Source organism: Plecotus auritus, assembly GCF_963455305.1.
Source record: "Plecotus auritus genome assembly, chromosome: 6".
In the NCBI taxonomy this organism is placed as follows: Eukaryota; Metazoa; Chordata; class Mammalia; order Chiroptera; family Vespertilionidae; genus Plecotus; species Plecotus auritus.
Window position 1 is genome coordinate 90142885 of NC_137773.1, and position 20015 is coordinate 90162899.

A 20015-nucleotide genomic window follows, 5' to 3' on the forward strand; every position below is an offset into this window, starting at 1 on the left:
GGCCACTAGTCTATACTAATAAAAGGGTAATATGCTAATTAGTCCAGACATCTTCCAGACGTCCATCTGGACAAAGCCACAGTGGCTCCAAGGGCCAAGGGCCGATGGCATGGGAGCGGGACCACACTAAGCAAGACCTAAGACCACACTAAGCAAGACCTCACTGGCCATACTGAGAAGGAACCTTCATCTTTTTCTTGAGAACAAAGTGGGGAGGGAATTTGATCTGATCAGAACTGTGTTTTGAAAAGATCATTCCAGCTACAATGTAAGAATATGAACAGGGCCAGCATTGGACCAATTAGGATTTATGATGGTGGTTAGTGTTGGTAGTAGTCAAGTGGGTTGGGGTGGGAAGAAGGAGATGAAGACAAGTGGGGTATGGATGAAAAAAAAGGCCACATGCTGCCCGACTAGTTCAGGGAAGGCCTGCATTGAGGTTTTGCAAACTCAAAGACCTAAAGTAACCACAAAGGATGGTCTGAAATTAAAAATTTAACTAAAAACAGTTTATAGTAGGTAGTAATTTCCTAGGCCACTATTTTCCCTGACAAAGATCAGCTTTGATATTTACTGAGCCTATTTTCTTTCTGCATCTACTCTACTCCCCCAGCAATGCCTGCTGCTTCCTGGGGTCCCGGTCTCCCTGGCTGTGCTGAGAGCTGGACATGGAGTGACTGGGGGTGATGTGGTGGGCGGTGCAACTGGTCCTGGCATTTTGGTTCCAGGTGTTTTAGTTAGTGCACAGTAAGCCCTTGATTTTGTGGACTTGATTTAATGGATTTTGGATTTTTTAATAATATGTAATTTTTTAATTGATTTCAGAGAGGGAGAGAGAGATAGAAACATCAAAAATGAGAATCATTGATCAGCTGCTTCCTGCATTCCCCCTTCTGGGAATCAAGTTGCAATACCGGCATGTGCCCTTGACAGGAATCAAACCCAGGACCCTTCAATCTGCAGGCTGATGCTCTATCCACTGAGCCAAATCGGCTAAGTCTGGATTTCGGATTTAACAGTCAAAATTTCTGGTCCTTTGTCATATGTGAAAATTAACACCCTGTTAATTTTAAAATGCTTTCAACCAAGATTTCTGTGTAATTAAATCAACTGGTTATATATTTTTTAATTATTTCCCTGTAATTTTTAACAAATTTTAGTGAATAGGCCATATGCTGGGAAAAACCACTGTAGTAATTTTGCAGACATACCTACAACTATCTATACTAATAAAAGGGTAATATGCTAATTAAACCAGATTGACCAGACATCTTCCAGTCATCTGACTTCCTTCTGGACAAAGCTACAGTGGTGGGGGCCAAGGCAGAAGCAGTTAGGGGAGATCAGGCTTGCTTGGGGGATCAAGCAGTTAGGGAGCGATCAGGCTGGCAGGGGAGAGCAGTTAGTGGGAAATCAGGCTGGCAGGGGAGGGCAGTTGGGGGGGGACCAGGACAGCAGGGGAGGACAGTTGGTGGGGACCAGGCCTGCAGGGGAGGACAGTTGTGGGTGATCAGGCCAGCAGAGAGGGCAGTTAGGGGTGACCGGGCCAGCAGAGGAGGGCAGTTGGGGGAGACCAGGCCAGCAGGGGAGGGCAGTTGGGGGGGGGGACCAGGTCTGCAGGGGAGGGCAGTTGCAGGGGGCAGGCCTGCAGGGGAGGGCAGTTAGGGATGACCAGACCAGCAGGAGAGGGCAGTTGGGGGTGACCGGGCCAGCAGGGGAGGGCAGTTGGGGGTGACCAGGCCTGCAAGGGAGGGCAGTTGGGGGGGACCAGGCCTGCAGGGGAGGGCAGTTTGGGGGAACCAGGCCTACAGGGGAGGACAGTTGGGGGGACCCAGGCCTTCAGGGGAGGGCAGTTTGGGCCGACCAGGCCTGCAGGGGAGGACAGTTAGTGGCGACCAGACTGGCAGGGGAGGGCTGTTAGGGGTGACCAGGCCAGCAGGGGAGGGTAGTTAGGGGCAATCAGGCTGGCCGGGGAGCAGTTAGGTGTCGATAAGGCTGGCAGTGGAGTGGTTAGGGGGTGATCAGGCTGGCAGGCAGAAGCGTTTAGGGGCAATCAGGCAGAGACAGGTGAGTGGTTGGGAGCCAGCAGTCCTGGATTGTGAGAGGGATGTCCAACCGCCCATTTAGGCCCGATCCTACCTGGATCATGCCTAAACAGGCAGTCGGACATCCCTTGAGGGTCCCAGATTGGAGAGGGTGCAGGCTGGTCTGAGGGACATCCCCCACCCCTTGCACAAATTTCATGCACCAAACCTCTAGTGTATAAAATAAGGTACCAAACTGCCATTCTATGGACATTATCTCAATTCATTGAGATTTTGCTTTCTGGCAATGAAATCATAAAGATTCACTTTAGGTTTGAATGATTCTTCCATTGATGGAACCCAGTTTTCTGATAAATCTCATTATTGCTGGATTAAACAGTATAACTGTGTTGGCAGCAGGAATGGCACCGAGTGTCTGACCAGAGGGGTCAGACCCAACCTGGGTTCAGCAACCTTGGTACTTGGTTCCAGCTGGGTAAGAATACAGGGCAAGACCCAAAGTGTAAGAGAACATTTACTGGATAAATTACAGAGGTAGGAGAAGTAAGTCTTAGAAGAAATGGGTTTAGGAAATGAATTATGGAGGTAAAAGAAGGGCCCTTGGAGCTTGGGAGTGCAAGCTAATGAAGCAGGAATTTTATGGGAATATAGGCAGGCTTAGGGATTTTTCAGAATTGGCGTCCATGGAAAAACACAGGGCTACATATTGGGAGAAGGTACATTTCCATAACACATGGAAGCCAGGTGTAGTTACATCTCCATAAGACAAGGAAGCAGCAACAGGTATATTTCCAGAAGACAAGGGAACTGGAAGTAGCCAAGAAAGGTCATATTTACAAAATAAAGAGAAGGAAGCCCTTCATTCAGAAGGAGGAGAAGAAAGCCCAAAGGGAATAGGGAAACAATAAGGGAGGAGGGGAGAGAACCTCACATGTCCTATATGAGGTTCAACCTTTGAGCCCAGGAGTTACTATAGTAACCAGTCTAAGGGAATAATGACCAATCAGAGGGGATATCAAGGCACCAGTATCTGCAGCCTTTATAAGCCACAGGGAAAGGAACTTAGTGGGACCCTTTCCCCCTTCCTACTTGAGAGTTGATTCTGTGGGACTCTTTCCCTTTCCCCAGGTGGGAGTCTGTACTTATTCTTCAATAAATCTCCACCTTTACTATACCCCTTTCTGTCCATGGATTCATTCTTGATTCCGGAGGACAAAGAATCCGGGTTCCAGTCCAAAAATTCGATGTCACTAATGTTAACCTGCCTGGGGGAGGAGGAAATTGAGAGGGAAGGGAAAGGTACAGGTGTGCTCCAGAGGAGGAAAATGCACTGGGTCCTCCTTCCTAAAGGTTTTAGGGTGGAGATTTTAGGGGAGGTCCCAGGGGAAGTTGTGAATGGAATATTCTGTAGCTTTTCAGGTGTGACCATTCAGGGATGTGGTCTCCACTGATTGATTGGCCTGACCCAGGGCAGGGGTCATTATCCAAAGCAGCTGGTCCTGATGTCAGCCCTGGCCTTTTGTTGTTTATTTGGGCCTGGAGCTAGAGGAGGAAAAGTCTCCCTGGGGACAAGGGCCCACCCTACAATTGACTGCCCATTGCTAGACACCTGGCCTTCCACCCTGGTGACCTCTGTACCTGGCCCATCTCCTTGCTCTGCGTAGGTCTGTGGAACTGCCTACAAGATAACCACAAGTAAGGGGTGGCTCATGACCTTAGAGGACGGTGACTGAATCACCAGCGGGAACACATTTTTCATGTGAAAAACATTTTCTAAAGGTAACCATTCTAAATACGCAGAACTCACTTTTCCCGCTGGACATGGTGGCTTGTTTCTGGTTTCAATGCTCTTTCTGGGAATCTGGCTGTAGTTCTGGAAGGATACCACCCTAAGGCATCCTAGTCCCTGAGCCTGGGCACCTTTTTGCAAATGCACACGTCAGACTCCAGTTGTCAACAAAGATCAAAATGGAGCCAGATTCATTAGGTGCCTTTTAAGTGTGTGTGTTTGCAAGGAAGGACCACTGTTCCCTGGGGACTCTCAGCCCTGCTTCTCAATGCAAATGTCCCTGGACAGGAGTTGTGGTTGCTTTGGGCTCAGGCCTGTGCACCTCAGGGGCTAGGGGGCGATGACCTGCGAGGTGACGATCCTTTGAGTAGCGGTGGGGGCAGGTGGGTGAGGCTACGGCGGGTGTGGGGGTGGGTGGAAGCGGGGAGATTATGCTCTGCTACTACCCGGAAGTTCACTCAGATCGCATCTCCCTTGCACTTCCGTCTTTCCTCCACCTGCGATCTGTAAGGTGCTGGGAGTTGCAGGCGGGACTCAGGGAGGCCCAGGAAACTAGAAATGGTGAGTGTGCAGCTGGGCGTGGAGACGGGGAGGACGGGCGGGTGGAACCGCCGTGGCGGGACCGTCTCTCCACGGTCAGGTCCGGAGCCTGCGGACCCAAGGCGCCCGCCTGGGGGCTCCGCTGAAACTGCAGGCCCCTCGGGCTCGCAGTGTGGGACCCAGCCGGGACCCGGGCGTCCAGTTTGTCCCTGCGGTAGGGCCTTCGGCTGCGGAGCGTGTCTGGGCAGCTCTGCACCCACATCCCCGCGGCTCCGGTGCGGTGACCACGGGGAGGGTCAGTGGGGACAATGGTGACTCCGTCTCCGCGGTTCGTGCATGGGAGGAGCTGTGCTCTGTGGGGTTCCCTGTCCCTCCTTTCTCCCCAGAAGGATCCCGCTTTCTCCTGAGTTTTGATGTTTGTGGAGCAGGCTCTCAAGTCCACCCCCTGTCCCCCAGGCCTAGCTCTGCAGCAAATGCCTCCATTTCCAGTCTCTTCCCTGAATGCTAAACCCCAACTTCCCTCCTCTGAGTCACAGCATCTTTATCAGCTATTTGTTTTTTCAAACTGTTAAAAACAAAATTCAACTGAGTGAATTGGAAGGTCTAATTGACTTGATTTCCCATTCACATGTTAACGAAAAAACATTCAAACCTGTAAAGAATTTTTGTGAATTTATTTGAGCCAAACTGTCGACAATATCAGGGAAGCAGTATCTCAACGGATTGGGATAATGCTCCAGAGAATGGCAGTTTCTCATATATTTTTATACATTGAAATCAAAGGAAGGGACATAGATGGGTTACATGAAATCCATTGGTGATTGATTAGAGAGGTGGGAAAAAACAAAGGGGGGAGGGGGGAGGGAGAGCCCTGGGATTGGATAAAGTGTAAAATGATAGACACATACTGAGGTTGATGCAGGAACAATGTGATAATAATGAAGGAATTTGTGGTATCTGTCCTGGTGCCAAAGCACTTTAGGTTGTGCCCCAAGGGGTCTGGAAAAAGGGAAGTTAAAGTTACCCAGACATTTCAAGGATTTCTATAATAATAAAATTGTAATATGCTGATTAGACTGGACATCTTTCTGGACAACCTTCCAGACTAAGCCGGGGCTGCAAGGGAAGCCCGGGTCCCAGGTGCCAGAGGAAGAAGGTGCCTGTATTCGGGGGAAGGGAGCCCTACTCTTGCACGCATTTTGTGCACCCGGCCTCTTAGTTTTATTATAGATGTAAAAAGATAGGCTCAGTTAAGGTAAAGGTTTACCTTGTCATCAGTGAAGATACCAGCCTAGGATATAACTACCCACCATAACTGCTTTTAGTTGAAGTTTAATTTCAGACCATCCCTTATGGTTACTTTAGGTCTCTGAGTTTGCAACCGCCATTGAGGCCTTCCTTGAGCTTGTCAGGTTAGCATGTGGCCACTGTGGCCCACACGCGAATCGGGCAGCATCCCATCTAGTAAATGGAATCTCAGAGGAGCTGTTCAAAATGGAAGGCTTTTACAGTAGGCAGAAAGGAAGTTGCATTAGGAGGTTAAAGGGTTGCTTCAGTCAGGGTCACCCTTCCTTAGGGGAAGGAACAGCAGGAATCTTTTAGACAGACTAGAGTCCGGGTGCATGAAATTCGTGCAAGGGTAGGGTCCCCAGGGCTGGCCAGCGATCAGGGCCAATTTGTGGGGCAACCAGCAGAGTGATCAGGGGTCCCCTTGTGGCACTCGCCTTGGCCGGCCTGACACTGCCTGCTCGCTGGTCCCACCCCCCGCCATCGCCACTGGTTGCCTCCCTCTGCAGGGCGACTGGCGGGGTGATCAGGGGGAGAGGGGCCCCACTGGCACCTGCCTCAGCCAGCCTAGCCCCTCTCCCCACTGCCAGTCACCTCCCTCTGCAGGGCGACTGGCCGGGTCATGGTGGGGGGAAGAGGGGCCCCATTGGCACCTGCCTTGGCTGGCTTGGTGCCACCATCTTGTTGGCCCTGTGCTCTGCAAGGTGACTGGTGGGGCAATCGGGAGGGCCCCCACTGGCACCCACCTTGGCTGGCCTGGGACCTGCAGGCTGAGGGAAGCTCCTGCAATGAGCATCTGCCTCCTGGTGGTCAGTGTGCATCATAGCGACCAGTCATTCCACTGGTTATTCTGCCGTTTGGTCAATTTGCATATTAGGCTTTTATTATATAGGATTAGTATTGAACAGCAAGTTGCAGAGTGATTGGGTTAAAATTTTACTACTGGGAGAGGTTGAAACTGAAGTTACATACAGTCATGCACCCCTGAACCTGGGGATTACATCTTGAGGCAGTTTTGTTGTTTTCAGTTCTCTTACACACACCTGCTGGTGTAGCCTGCTACACACCTAGGCCATATGGTGTAGCCTGTGGGTCCTTGGCAACAAACCTGTACAACATGCTACTGAATACTGTAGGCAATACAGTACTGAATACTGTAGGCAATTGTACTACAGTGGTAGTAAGCATTTATGAAAAGGTACAGTGTTCCAAACCAGCACAGCCAAGGGTTCAAGGGTTCGGTGAGCCTGAGAGGAGGTGGCGAAGGAATTAAAGAAAAGACAAAAAGAATAAGCTGGGGTGGATCTCCTGTGTCTAGCCGAGGCCACAGAGAGGGACCAAGATGGCAAGCTGATGCTTTATTTTCTAGTCAGAGGTAAACAAGGTAGTGGTCTCCATAGTTACAATGTTCTTGTGAGTTTTACTTGTTTTGGCAGCACTTCCTGCACCAGCCACAGCCCATTAACTACCCAGGAAGGATCTAGGGAGGGTCATAAGGTCAAGCTTAATTATGCTAAGAGGGCTGTGCCCTCTAAGCTGGGACTTCTTTGTGGCTTTGCCAACAGGTCAGTCCAAGGCTTTACCATATAGCCGCTCCCTATAGTACAGTAAAAATGTGGTGTGCAAGATAGAAAATGGTACATCCGTGTGGGGCACTGACCCTGAATTGGCTACAGGACTGGAAGCTGCTCTGCAGGAGTCAGTGATTGGTGAGTGAATATGAAGGCCTAGGACGCTACTGTGCACGGCTGTAGACTTTATCACACTGTACGCTTAGGCCAGGAAATTTACCAAAAACAGATTCAATCAAGCCCAGGTGGCAATGATGCAATCAAAAGGCACAGGCAACACAAGACCTCTGAGGCTGCTGCCCGCATAAAACAGCATACTGCTTCACAGCAAAGTTTTCTTTCACTAAGCAGAAAGCTCACAACGATAAAGAGGATAGTATAGCAAATACATGAACCAGTATTTCTTTTTTTTTTTGTTTTAAATACTAGAGGCCCAGTGCACAAAATTTGTGCACGGGGGATGTGTCCCTCAGCCCAGCCTTCACCCTCTCCAATCTGGGACCCCTTGAGGAATGTCCAACTGCCCATTTAGGCCCGATCCTACCGGGATCGGGCCAAATGGGCAATTGGACAGCCCTCTAACAATCCAGGACTGCTGGCTCCCAACTGCTCGCCTGCCTGCCTTCCTGATTGCCCCTAACCACTTCTGCCTGCCAGCCTGATCACCCCCTAACCACTCCCCTGCCAGCCTGATTGATGCCTAACTGCTACCCTGCCAGGCTGTTTGCCCCTAACTGCCCTCCCCTGCAGGCCTGGTCACCCCTAACTGCCCTCCCCTGCAGGCCTGGTACCCCCCAACTGCCCTTCCCTGTAGGCCTGGTCACCCCTATCTGCCTTCCCCTGCAGGCCTGGTCACCCCTAACTGCCCTCCCCTGCAGGCTTAATCGCCCCCAACTGCCCTCCCTTGCAGGCCTGGTTTCTACCAACTGCCCTCCCCTGCTGGCCTGATCGCCCACATCTGCCCTCCCTTGCAGGCCTGGTCCCTCCCAACTGCCCTCCCCTGCTGGCCATCTTCTGGTGGCCATCTTGTGTCCACATGGGGCAGCCATCTTTGACCAAATGGGGGTAGCAATCTTGTGTGTTGGGGTGATGGCCTATTTGTATATTACTCTTTTATTAGATAGGATAGAGGCCTGGTGCATGGGTGGGGGCCAGCTGGTTTGCCCTGAAAGGTGTCCCGGATCAGGGTGGGGATTCCCTTGGGGCGTGGGGCGGCCTGGACAAGGGGCCTGTGGTGGTTTGCAGGCTGGCCACGCCCCCCAGCGATCCAAGTGGAGGCCCTGGTATCTGGGGTTTATTTATCTTCTATAATTGAAACTTTGTAGCCTTGAGTGGAGCCAAGGCTCCTGCTTGCTCTGTGGCTGTAGCCATTTTTGTTGGGATTTATTTATCTTCTATAATTGAAACTTTGTAGCCTTGAGTGGAGGCCTAGGCTGGCCAGGGTGTGCGGAAAGCTTGACTTCCTCCATTACCCGGGAAAGTCAAGCCTCCTGCTCGCTCCGTGCCCACAGCCATCTTGGTTGGGTTAATTTGCAAACTCACTCCTGATTGGCTGGTGGGCGTGGCTTGTGGGTGTAGCAGAGGTATGGTCAATTTGCATATCACTCTTTTATTAGATAAGCTACTTTATTGATTTTTTTTTTACAGAGAGGAAGGGGGAGGGTTAGAGAGTTAGAAACATCGATGAGAGAGAAACATCGATCAGCTGCCTCCTGCACACCTCCTACTGGGGATGTGCCTGCAGCCAAGGTATATGCCCTTGACTGGAATCAAACCTGGGACCTTTCAGTCTGCAGGCCGACGCTCTATCCACTGAGCCAAACCAGTTAGGGCGAACCAGTTTTTCACCATCAGGTATTCTCTGTAGTGACAGTAAGTATGTGCTGGGCTTTCACAGGACTGGCCGCACAGGAAGCTTGTTTATACCAGCATCATCATAAACATCTAAGTAATGCATTTCCCTATGACATTGTGATGGGTATGACATCACTAGGTGGTTGCAGTTTTTCAAATCCACTGGAATCTTTTTTTTTTTTTTATAGAAGGGATTTTATTTTTCATTAAGTACAGGTTTTTTGCCTACTTGATTAAGTTTATTCCTAAGTATCTTAATTTTTTTTTTGTTGCCAAGGTAAATGGGATTTTTTGTTTAGTTTCTCATTCTGAGAATTCATTATTGGTGTATAAATAAGCCATCGATTTTTGGTTGTTGATTTTGTATCCTGCTGCATTGCCAAATCCATTATTAATTCTAGTAGTTTTTTGGTGGAGTCTTTAGGGTTTTCTGTGTACAATATCATGTCATCTGTGAATAATGAGAATTTTACTTCCTCCTTTCCCATTTGGATGCTTTTTATTTCTTCTTGTCTGAATGCTGTGACTAGGACTTCCAGTACTATCCTATCTAATAATCCTATATAATAAGAGAGAAATATGCAAATTTGGCCGGGACTCTGAAATGGTCACGACTGCTCCGCAGGGGTTGGCGAGGAGCGGGGCCTGCGGCTGGGACGTGAGCCTGTGGTGCGTCCTCTAGAGTTGGGGAGCTAATAACTGATGGGCTCCGGTCCTCCTCCAACAGCCCTTTCCAGCAGGCATGGGGTTGCTGAGACCCAGGCCGGGCCTCTGGCCACAGATCCATAGCTTCACAGAGACTGACTCTACCAGGCCACCCGGAGGCCATGTGGCTGGGCCGCAGGGTGCCTGTTCAAGATGTGAAACAGAGAGGAGGTGTGGAAGGAAATCCAGAGAATGGGATGTGGGGGTTCAAGACTCACTTCCTTTGGGCTTTGTCCTTCTTGGCCTTGGTCCTTTTCTTTCGGGCCTGGAGCACAAGCACTGCTGGAGAGAGGGATGGATGAAGGCCGAATGTGGAAGAAAGGAGGTGACCCAGGTGAGGGTGGAGACCTAGCAGAGGCGTCAGGCAGACTGTGGGGCCACCTGAGCGACGGCTCCCCAGCAAGCACAGTGGCTTTGGCGAAGCAGCGGCCAGAAGGCAGGCTGCCCAAGGGGCACAGAGCGGCACTGCACCATCCCTCTATGAGGACACCCTGCACAGGCGCTGCCTTCACCAGCGGGCTCTGGGCGACATCTGCAAATACAACTGCAACCTCTAACGTTCTGGGCAAAGAACTGATCCTGTGCCCCTCTGGGTACCAGGCTTGCTAGGAGTGTGCTGTCACCAATGCCACAGATCAAAGGCAAAAACCTGGCGAGGCGGGTGCACCAGAGGGAGCTTGGGCAGGGGCAGGGGGCTGGTGGGCAAAGATCTGCCTCACTTGTGGAGAGCGAGGTTCTGCAGTGGCCCCAAGACCCGGGTTGGCCCAGCGGGAAACAATAGGCATGGAAGGACGCCTGGACAGAGGGGCGTGGACCCCCACAAGTGAGGTGAGGTTGAGGGGCGGCGCCACCTCAGTGGAGGGGAGGTGCACTGCAGGGTACCCGACTGACAGACGCGATTCAGAGAAGCTCCCGGTGCTAACCGGTCTAGACTCAGGCAGACTTCCCACTTCAGAGGCAGCGACTCCTGCCCCCACCTTGGCCAAAAAGAAAGCCAGCGCCCACCCTGCCCCAGGGCAGCGCATGCCTGCGCAGTGATTGTGAAGCCTACCACCTGCTCCAGAGAAGGGAGGGCAGTAAAATTGGGGGCGGGAGTGGGGGCGGGGGAGAGGAAAGAATGTGGAGCGTCCGTGATGAAGAGGTGCTTGAGAATGAGGCTCGGAAGCCTGATGGGGAGGTTTGCTCTGTTTGCCCCGCGGCTGCCCCTTAGGAAGGGCAGAGAGCACGGCTGTGAGGCTCCCTGCACGCTGAGTCAAGTTCCACAGCCAACTGGAACTGGCCTCAGTTTCCTGGTCTGTAAAATGGATTAAGCGTGTCCCAGTGCCTTCGCTGAGCTTTGAGGGCCAATCGAGATACTATATAACGAAAATGAGGGAAGAAATGAGAAAGAAAAGGAAGGATGAACAACACGAAAGAAAGATTGGAAGGAACCTGTAAATCTGTTGTCACTTAAATAGGGAATATAGTCAATAGTGTTGTAATGACGGTATGATGCCAGGTGGGTACTGGAGATATCAGGGAACACTTTGTAAAGTATATGATTGTCTACCACTATTCTGTAACTAATATAAAACCTGAAACTAATACAAAATAATATTGAATGTAAAGAAATGAAAATACGAGTGAAATTTTTATAAATTTCATAGTTTAAATAAAGGCTGTAAAGGAAGGAAGGAAGGGGGAGAATAAAAATAGTGTTTTTCATTTTACCACTTTATTGTCTTTTCAGTACATGAAAGACAGTTGTCTTTATATGGTGCTTTTATACTTTTCTAAGTCACTATCTCATTTGATGTTCAGGGCAACTTAAAGACAAGATAATTATTCCCTCCACTATTCAGAGAAAGGAAATCTTGGTGTCTGGCCCCAACGATTCAATCGTGAAGCCTTTATTGTAAAGCAGGGTTAGTGAAATTTTCTGTGAAGGGTCATATCTATACTAATAAAAGCCTTGGGGAGAGAAACCAAGATGGCGGCATAGGTGAACACCTAAACTGCTGCCTCGCACAACAATTTCAAAACTACAGCTAAAAGACAGAACGGACATCATCTAGAACTACAGGAAAGCTGGCTGAGTGGAAATTCTACAACTAGAAGGAAACAGAGACTCAGAGGAGCTGCAAAAGACTGAGGTACAGAGAAGCACATGGAGAAGACAGGCGGCTGAGTCCCTGGCTAGCTTTCTCTAGCGGGAGAGAGACTGATGATCCCAACTGCACTGAACCCCAGTTCCGACTGCACTGAACCCCAGTTCTGGGCGAGACCCTGGGGTCCCAGACTCATACGGAGGGAGTCTGGACTGTCAGGAAAAGAGAGGAGTGCATGGAAACTCAGGGGAGCCAAAAAAGGGAGAGGTCCAGAGGTGCGTGCGCGAGTGCACACAGAGTGGGCTGACTGCTGAGTGTGCCGCTGGCTTTCTCTAGTGGGGGGGAAGAAGGAAGCTCTCGACTGCACTGAACTCCAGTTCCGGGCGAGAATCTGGGAATCCAGATTCATTGGGGGATAAACTGGACTGTCTGGCAGTGGGTGAAACTCGAGGGCGGCTTTCTCTCAGAGGTGCAGCGATTACTGAGGGACACTGAGACCCAGGGGCCTCATAGGGCAGGGCTGACAGGAAGCCAAGGCTGTCTGCTCAGCCCTGAGACTCTGCCCCATTCAAGCTGAGCACAGAGCTTTTGCAATTTTGCAAGTCTTGTCTCATAAGGCTGTCTCCAGCACGGAAGTTCTCCTGGCGTAGACATAGCTGATCCTCACAGCCAATTGGCCTAGAAGTCAATTCCTCCCAGTGATACCAACAACAATCAAGGCTTAACTACAACAAGACTGTGCACACAGCTCACGAAGGGTGTCCACTTCAGGTAACTGGGGAGGCTGAGCCACTGGGCCCTATAGGACACCTAGCACACATAGCCACTCTATCAACTCAGGGAAGCAGCCAAAATGTGGAGACAAAGAAACAGGTCACAAATGAAAGAAATGGAGGAAAGCAAATGACTGGATATAGAGTTCAAAACCACAGTTACAAGGTTTTTCAAGAATTTTCTAGAAAAGGCTGATAAATTTAGCAAGACCCTTGAGGACATGAAAAAGGACCAACTAGAAATTAAGCATACACTGACTGAAATAAAAAATAATATACAGATCCAACAGCAGACTAGAGGATCGCAAGAATCAAGTCAAAGATTTGAAATACAAAGAAGCAAAAAACACCCAACTGGAAAAGCAAAAAGAAAAAAGAATCCAAAAATATGAAGATAGTGTAAGGAGCCTCTCTGACAACTTCAAGCTTACCAACATCCGAATTTTGGGGGTGCCAGAAGAAGAGAGAGAGCAAGATACTGAAAACCTATTTGAAGAAATGACAGAAAACTTCCCCCACCTGGTGAAAGAAATAGACTTACAAGTCCAGGAAGCGCAGAGAACCCCAAACAAAAGGAATCCAAAGAGGACCACACCAAGACACATCATAATTAAAATGCAAAGAGCAAAAGACAGAGAATATAAAAAGCAGCAAGAGAAAAACAGTTAGTTACCTACAAGGAAGCACCCATATGATTGTCAGCTGATTTCTCAACAGAAACTAGGCAGGCCAGACGGGAGTGGCAAGAAATATTCAAAGTGATGAATAGCAAGAACCTACAACCAAGATTACTCTACCCAGCAAAGCTATCATTCAGAATTGAAGGTCAGATAAAGAGCTTCACAGATAAGAAAAAGCTAAAGGAGTTCATCACCACCAAACCAGTATTATATGAAATGCTGAAAGGTACTCTTTAAGAAGAGGAGGAAGAAGAAAAAGGTAAAGATAAAAATTACGAACTACAAATACATATCTATCAACAAGTGAATCTAAAAATCAAGTGAATAAAAAATCTGATGAACAGAATAAACTGGTGAATATAATAGAATCAGAGGCATGGAAAGGGAGTGGACTGACAATTCTCAGGGGGAAAGTGGTGTGGGGGGTGCAGGAAGAGTCTGGACAAAAATTGTACACCTATGGGTGAGGACAGCGGGGGGGAGGTAAGGGCAGAAGGTGGGGTGGGAACTGGGTGGAGGGGAGCTATGGGGTGGGGGGAAAGAGGAACAATTGTAATAATCTGAGCAGTAAAGATTTATTTAATTAAAAGAAAAAGTCTTGGGGGTGATCAGGCCAGCAGAGGAGGGCAGTTGGGGGCAATCAGGCTGGCAGGGGAGCAGTTATGCGTCAATCAAGCCAGCAGTGGAGCGGTTAGGGGGAGATCAGGCTGGTAGGTAGAAGCAGTTAGGGGCAATCAGGCAGGCAGGCAGGCCAGTGGTTAGGAGCCAGCCGTCCTGGATTGTGAGAGGGATGTCCGACTGCCGGTTTAGGCCTGATCCCGCAGGGAACTGACAGCCAGACATCCACTGAGGTGTCCCAAATTGGAGAGGGTACAGACCAGGCTGAGGGACACCCTCCCCCCAGTGCACGTATTTTGTGCATCAGGCTACTAGTGTTGAATAGGAATGGTGAAAGGGGACATCCCTGTCTTGTTCCAGGTATTAGGGGAAATGCTTTTAGTTTTTGCCCATTGATTATGATGTTGGCTGTAGGTTAGTCATATATGACCTTTATCATGTTGAGATATGCTCTCTCTATTCCTCTTTGCTGAGAGTTTTTATCAAAAATGGCTGTTGGCTTTTGTCAAATGCTATTTCTGCATCTACTGATATGATCATGTGATTTTTGTCTTTCAATCTGTTTATGTGATGTATCACATTTATTGAATTTCGAATATTGTACCAGCCTGGAATAAATCCCACTTGGTCATGGTGTATGACCTTTTCTTAAGATATTGCTGGAGCCCTGACTGGTTTGGCTCAGTGGATAGAGTGTCCGTCTGCAGACTGAAGGGTCCCAGGTTTGATTCCGGTCAAGGGCATGTACCTTGGTTGTGGGCACATCCCCAGTAGGAGGTGTGCAAGAGGCAGCTGATTGATGTATCTAACTCTCTATTCCTCTCCCTTCCTCTCTGTAAAAAAATCAATAAAATATATTTTTTTAAAAAGATATTGCTGGATTCGATTTGCTAATATTTTGTGGAGGATTTTAACATCTATGTTCATCGGGGATATTGGCCTGTAATTCTCTTTCTTTGTTGTGTCCTTATCTGGTTTTGGAATTGGGATAATGCTGGCCTCATAAGAAGAGTTTGGAAGTGTTCCTTCCTCTTGAATTTTCTGAAATAGTTTGAGGAGTAAAGGTGTTAGTTCTTCTTTGAATGTTCGGTAAAACTTCCCTTTGTAGCCTTCCAGACATGGGCTTTTGTTTGGTGGCAGTTTTTTTTATTACTGCTTCTATTTCATCAGTTGTTATGGGCCTATTCAGGTTTTCTGAATCCTCCTGATTCAGTTTTAGGAGATTGAATTTTTCTAGGAATTTGTCCATTTCATCCACATTGTCCAGCTTGTTTGCATATAGTAGTTCATAGTGTTTTCTTACAATCCTTTGTATTTCTGTGGTGTGGGTGGTTACTTCTCCACTTTCATTTCTGGTTTTACTTATTTGGGTCCTCTCTCTTTGTTTCTTGATAAGTCTGGCTAACAGCTTATCATTTTTTTTTTTTATCCTTTCAAAGAACCAGCTCTTGGTTTCATTAGATTTAAAAAAATTTTTTTAATTGATTTCAGCGATGAAGGGAGAGGGATAGAGAGATAGAAACATCAATAATGAAAGAAAATCATTTGTCGGCCGCCTCCTGCATGCCCCCTACTGGGGATTGAGCCCACAACCCAGGCATGAGCCCTTGGCTGGAATGGAAGCTGAGACCCTTCAATCCGCTGGCTGATGCTCTATCCACTGAGCCAAACCGGCTAGGGCATCATTTGATTTTCTTTATTATTATTTTTTAGTCTCTATGTTATTTGTTTCTGCTCTAATCTTTATTATTTCATTCCTTCTACTTACTCAGGGCTTTTTTTTGTTCTCTTACTAGTTCTTTAAGTTGTAGGATTAAATAGTTTATGGTTTATTTTTATTGTTTTTTGATTTCTTTCTTGATCTCGTTGGTAACCCATTCATGGTTTAATAATTTGCTGTTTTGCCTTCATGTCTTTGAATATTTTTGTGTGTATTTATTGCAGTTGATTTCTAATTTCATTCCACTGTGATCTGAGAAGATGCTTCATATGATTTCAGTCTTCTGAACCTTGTAGAGACTTGTTTTGTGTCTTAATGTGGTCTATCTTTGTGTATGATCCTCGTGCACTTAAGAAGATTGTATATTCTGCTGCTTTGGTGTGAAATGTTCTATAAATGTCAATGAAATCCATCTGATCCAGTGTGTCCTTTAGAGTCACTGTCTCCTTGTTAAGTTTTTGTCTAGAAGATCTATCCACTGAAGTCAACTCGGTGTTGAAGTCTCCTACTATTACTATATTGTTGTCGATCTCTGCATTAAAGACCTCTAGAAGTTTTTTTTATGTATTTAGGTGCTCCTATATTGGGTGCATATATGTTTGGCAGGGTTATATACCCTTGTTGGATTGATCCCTTTAATATTGTGTAGTGACCTTTGATGTCTCTTGTGATGGCTTTCATTTTAAAGTATTTTGTCGGATATGAGTATTGCTACTCCAGCATTTTTTCTTTTCCATTTGCATGGAAAAATAGATTCCATCCCTTCACTCTCATCCTGTGTGTGTATCTTTTGTTCTGAGGTGGGTTCTCTTGCAGATGGCATATAGTTGGATCATGTTTTTGTATCCATTAAGCTGCCCTATGCCTTTTGATTGGAGCATTTAATCTATTTACATTTAGGGATATTATTGGTAGGTAGTTATTTATTGCCATTTTAGTTCTGTATGTCTAGGTTTCTCTGTTTCTTCTTCTCATTACAGTAGTCACTTTAGCATTTCTTTTTTTTTCTTAATTTAAATTCTTTAGTGTTTAATGTATTACATATATCTCCTTTCCCCCTCATTGACCTCTCCCCAGCCCTCCTATCCCCAGCACATGCCCTCACCCACTCCTGTCTGTGTCCATTAGTAATGCTTAAATGCATGCATACAAGTCCTTTGGCTGATGTGTTATCCACCCCCGACCCCTGCCATCTCTCTGACATTTCACGGTCTGTTTGATGCTTTTATGTTTGGATCTATTTTTGTTCATCAGTTTATGTTGTTCATTATATTCCACAAATGAGTGAGATCATGTGGTATTTACCTCTCTCTTACTGGCTTATTTCACTTAGTATAATGCTCTTCAGGTTTATCCATGTGGATGCAAATGGTAACAGTTCTTTTTTTACAGCAGCGTAGTATACCATTGTGTAGACGTACCACAGCTTTTTTTTTTTTTAAATATATTTTATTGATTTTTTACAGAGAGGAAGAGAGAGGGATAGAGAGTTAGAAACATCGATGAGAGAGAAACATCGATCAGCTGCCTCCTGCACACCTCCTACTGGGGATGTGCCCGCAACCAAGTTACGTGCCCTTGACCGGAATCGAACCCGGGACCCCTCAGTCCACAGGCTGACGCTCAATCCACTGAGCCAAACCGGTTTTGGCCACAGCTTTTTATTTATTACTAGAGGCCTGGTGCATGAAAATTCATGCACTGGATGGGGGGTCCCTCAGCCCAGCTTTCCCTCTCTCACAGTCCAGGAGCCCTCAGGGGCGGGAGGTGACCTGGTGATCAGGGGAAGGCGACACTGCCATCACACCTCTGCTGCTGCCACTGCCAGCAGCGCAAGCCTCGGCCTGCCCTGGTTACCTGAGCCTCGGGTGGCCCTGTGTGACTGGGCAGCCATCATAGGTGGCTTGCCTGCGCCTTGGGCCAGCCCTGAGGGTACTGGGGGACTCCGGATGCAGGTTTGCGGAGTGGCCAGATCCGCCTGGGGGCGCGCCTGGCTGTGCTGCGTGCCTGCCACCCTGGTGGGGCTGGAGGGACTGGGCGCCTCCATCCTGTGGCTGTGGGCGCCGCCATCTTTGAGGGTGTGGCAGTCAATTAGCATATTCCCTCCTTATTGGCTGTGGGCACCACCATCTTTTGTGAGGGTGTGACAGTCAATTAGTATATTCCCTCTTTATTAGATAGGATTGTTTATTTTTAATATATTTTTATTAACTTCAGAGAGGAAGGGGGAGGGAGATGGAAACATCAATGATGATGGAGAATCACTGATGGGCTGGGCTGTGCGCCATGGGTCTCAGCAGTGTTGGCTCTGATTCGGTGGGCTGTCGCTCCGGGGTGGTGGTGGAGCCTGTGTCCCACTTGGGGGAAGCTGAATGTTGCTTTGTCGGTGCCCAGTCCATGGTGCCGTTTCTTTGAAAAGAGCCAGTGTGCATCACAGCACCACAGCACCTCCCACTTTGAGCGACTGCCCCCTGGTGGTCCATACATGTTATAGTGACCGGTCGGACGGTCCTTGGGACACTTAGCATAGTACCCTTTTATATAGATAGAAAGATTATATGTGCCTATATGTCCTAAAAATCATGAGTAGAGGACTTTTGTAGAAGACTAAGTTGTCATGTCTTGCTCATGCCTGAGTTCTAACTCTAACTTCCTATCTCCATGAAATGGGCAAAAGATGGTCAAAGTGAGTTACTAACAAATATTGTAAAAACAAATGATCGTTCATATTTCTCTACAAGAATATTTTCACTCATGCAGGTTTATTTGATTACTTCTAATAATCTGGAGTACTTCAGGAAAATATGGCCAACTACATTTTTTTCCAAGTTGAATTTTCACACACCTCCTGTTCTCTCCTATGTAGTGATGAGAATAGAAGAGAAAGCTACCAGGCCTTTATTGTATTCATAGTCATTAAAATTTTATGCAGCTATGACAGTGTGTGTCATGTAGTGCTGCATCAAATGGTGGCTATAAAGGAGATGAGTTTGCTCACAAGGAATCAATAGGCTTAAAATAGAAACATTTTAACTTATTAAATAGAAGTTGTTCAAGGTGCTCTTTACTCTGATATTAGAGAGCAATGAAGACTTCAAGTGATCACAATAAAAATCAATAAATTCCATGTGTTCATGAGGAAGTGAGTATGGCAAATACTCTTGCTAGTGTTACAATCAAGTTATAGACTCAATGTTGGGGACATGTCCCATGTGAACTACTTATGAAGTATGTATAGATAACCAGTGCTGTCTGTCTCATCCATGCATATATGGGATGTTTTAGGATTCAGTGGTTTTTGAGGATGTTAATGTGGAGTTCACCATGGAGGAGTGGGCTTTCCTGGATCCAATCCAGAAGAAACTCTACACAGATGTGATGCTGGAAACCTTCTGGAACCTGGCATCAGTAGGTAGTTATCACAAATTCTTTTTTTTTTAATATATATTTTATTGAGTTTTTATAGAGAGGAAGGGGGAGGGATAGAGAGTTAGAAACATCAATGAGATAGAAACATCCATCTGCTGCCTCCTGCATACCCCCTACTAGAGATGTGCCCACAACCAAGATACATGCCCTTGACCGAAATTGAACCTGGGACCCTTGAGTCTGCAGGCCGATGCTCTATCCACTGAGCCAAACTGGTTAGGGCACAAATTCTTTTTTTTCTTTTAATATATTTTTATTGATTTCAGAGAGGAAGGGAGAGGGAGAGAGAGATAGGAAAATCAAAGATGAGAGAGTATCACTGATTTGCTACTTTCTGTATGCCTCACACTGGCGATCTAGCCTGCAAACCGGGCCTACTAGGAATTTGACCCCAGACCTCCAAGTTCATAGGTTGACCATCAACCACATAGCGACTCTGGCCTGCAAACAATTTGTTACTTATTTAGTCAATTGGAAAACATGTGTTGCTTGCTCATCAATGCTGTTTCAAGAACTAAAATATGGAAAGGGAATACATTGGTAATTAAACTAGGAATGATTATAGCTCATTGTGTACCTAAAATCTAACCATTTTAATATCCTTTAATAGTTTATAATGCTTTTTCTAGCATGTATTTTAGAAGAAAAATGGGAAGACCATGACAGTGAAGATCAGTATGAAAATCATGGAATCAATCTTAGGTGAGTAGCATTGGCATGAGAAAGCAATGTCCTGTAAGAGCATCTTTTTTTTTTTTTAATATGTTCATATAATGTATATGAACATATGTTTAATATGTTCACATATATATATATGTAATTTATTTATTTATTTGTTATCTATTGATTTATTTCAGAGAAGTAGGGAGAGAGAGAAAGAGAGACAAACATCAACGATGAGAGAATTATTGATCGGC

At 47.0% G+C, this 20015-nt stretch overlaps 1 protein-coding gene across 2 annotated transcripts in view; it reads left to right on the forward strand.

Annotated features, from left to right (window-relative positions):
- The window catches only part of LOC308250315 (uncharacterized protein), a 52689-nt gene that overhangs the window by 27796 nt on the left and 4878 nt on the right, over window positions 1-20015 (forward strand). For both annotated transcript variants that reach the window (XM_080672779.1, XM_080672780.1), the window contains exons 2-3: window positions 18955-19081; window positions 19728-19800. In XM_080672779.1, the coding sequence (XP_080528905.1) occupies window positions 18955-19081; window positions 19728-19800 (200 nt within the window). The remainder of the gene's footprint in view (window positions 1-18954; window positions 19082-19727; window positions 19801-20015) is intronic.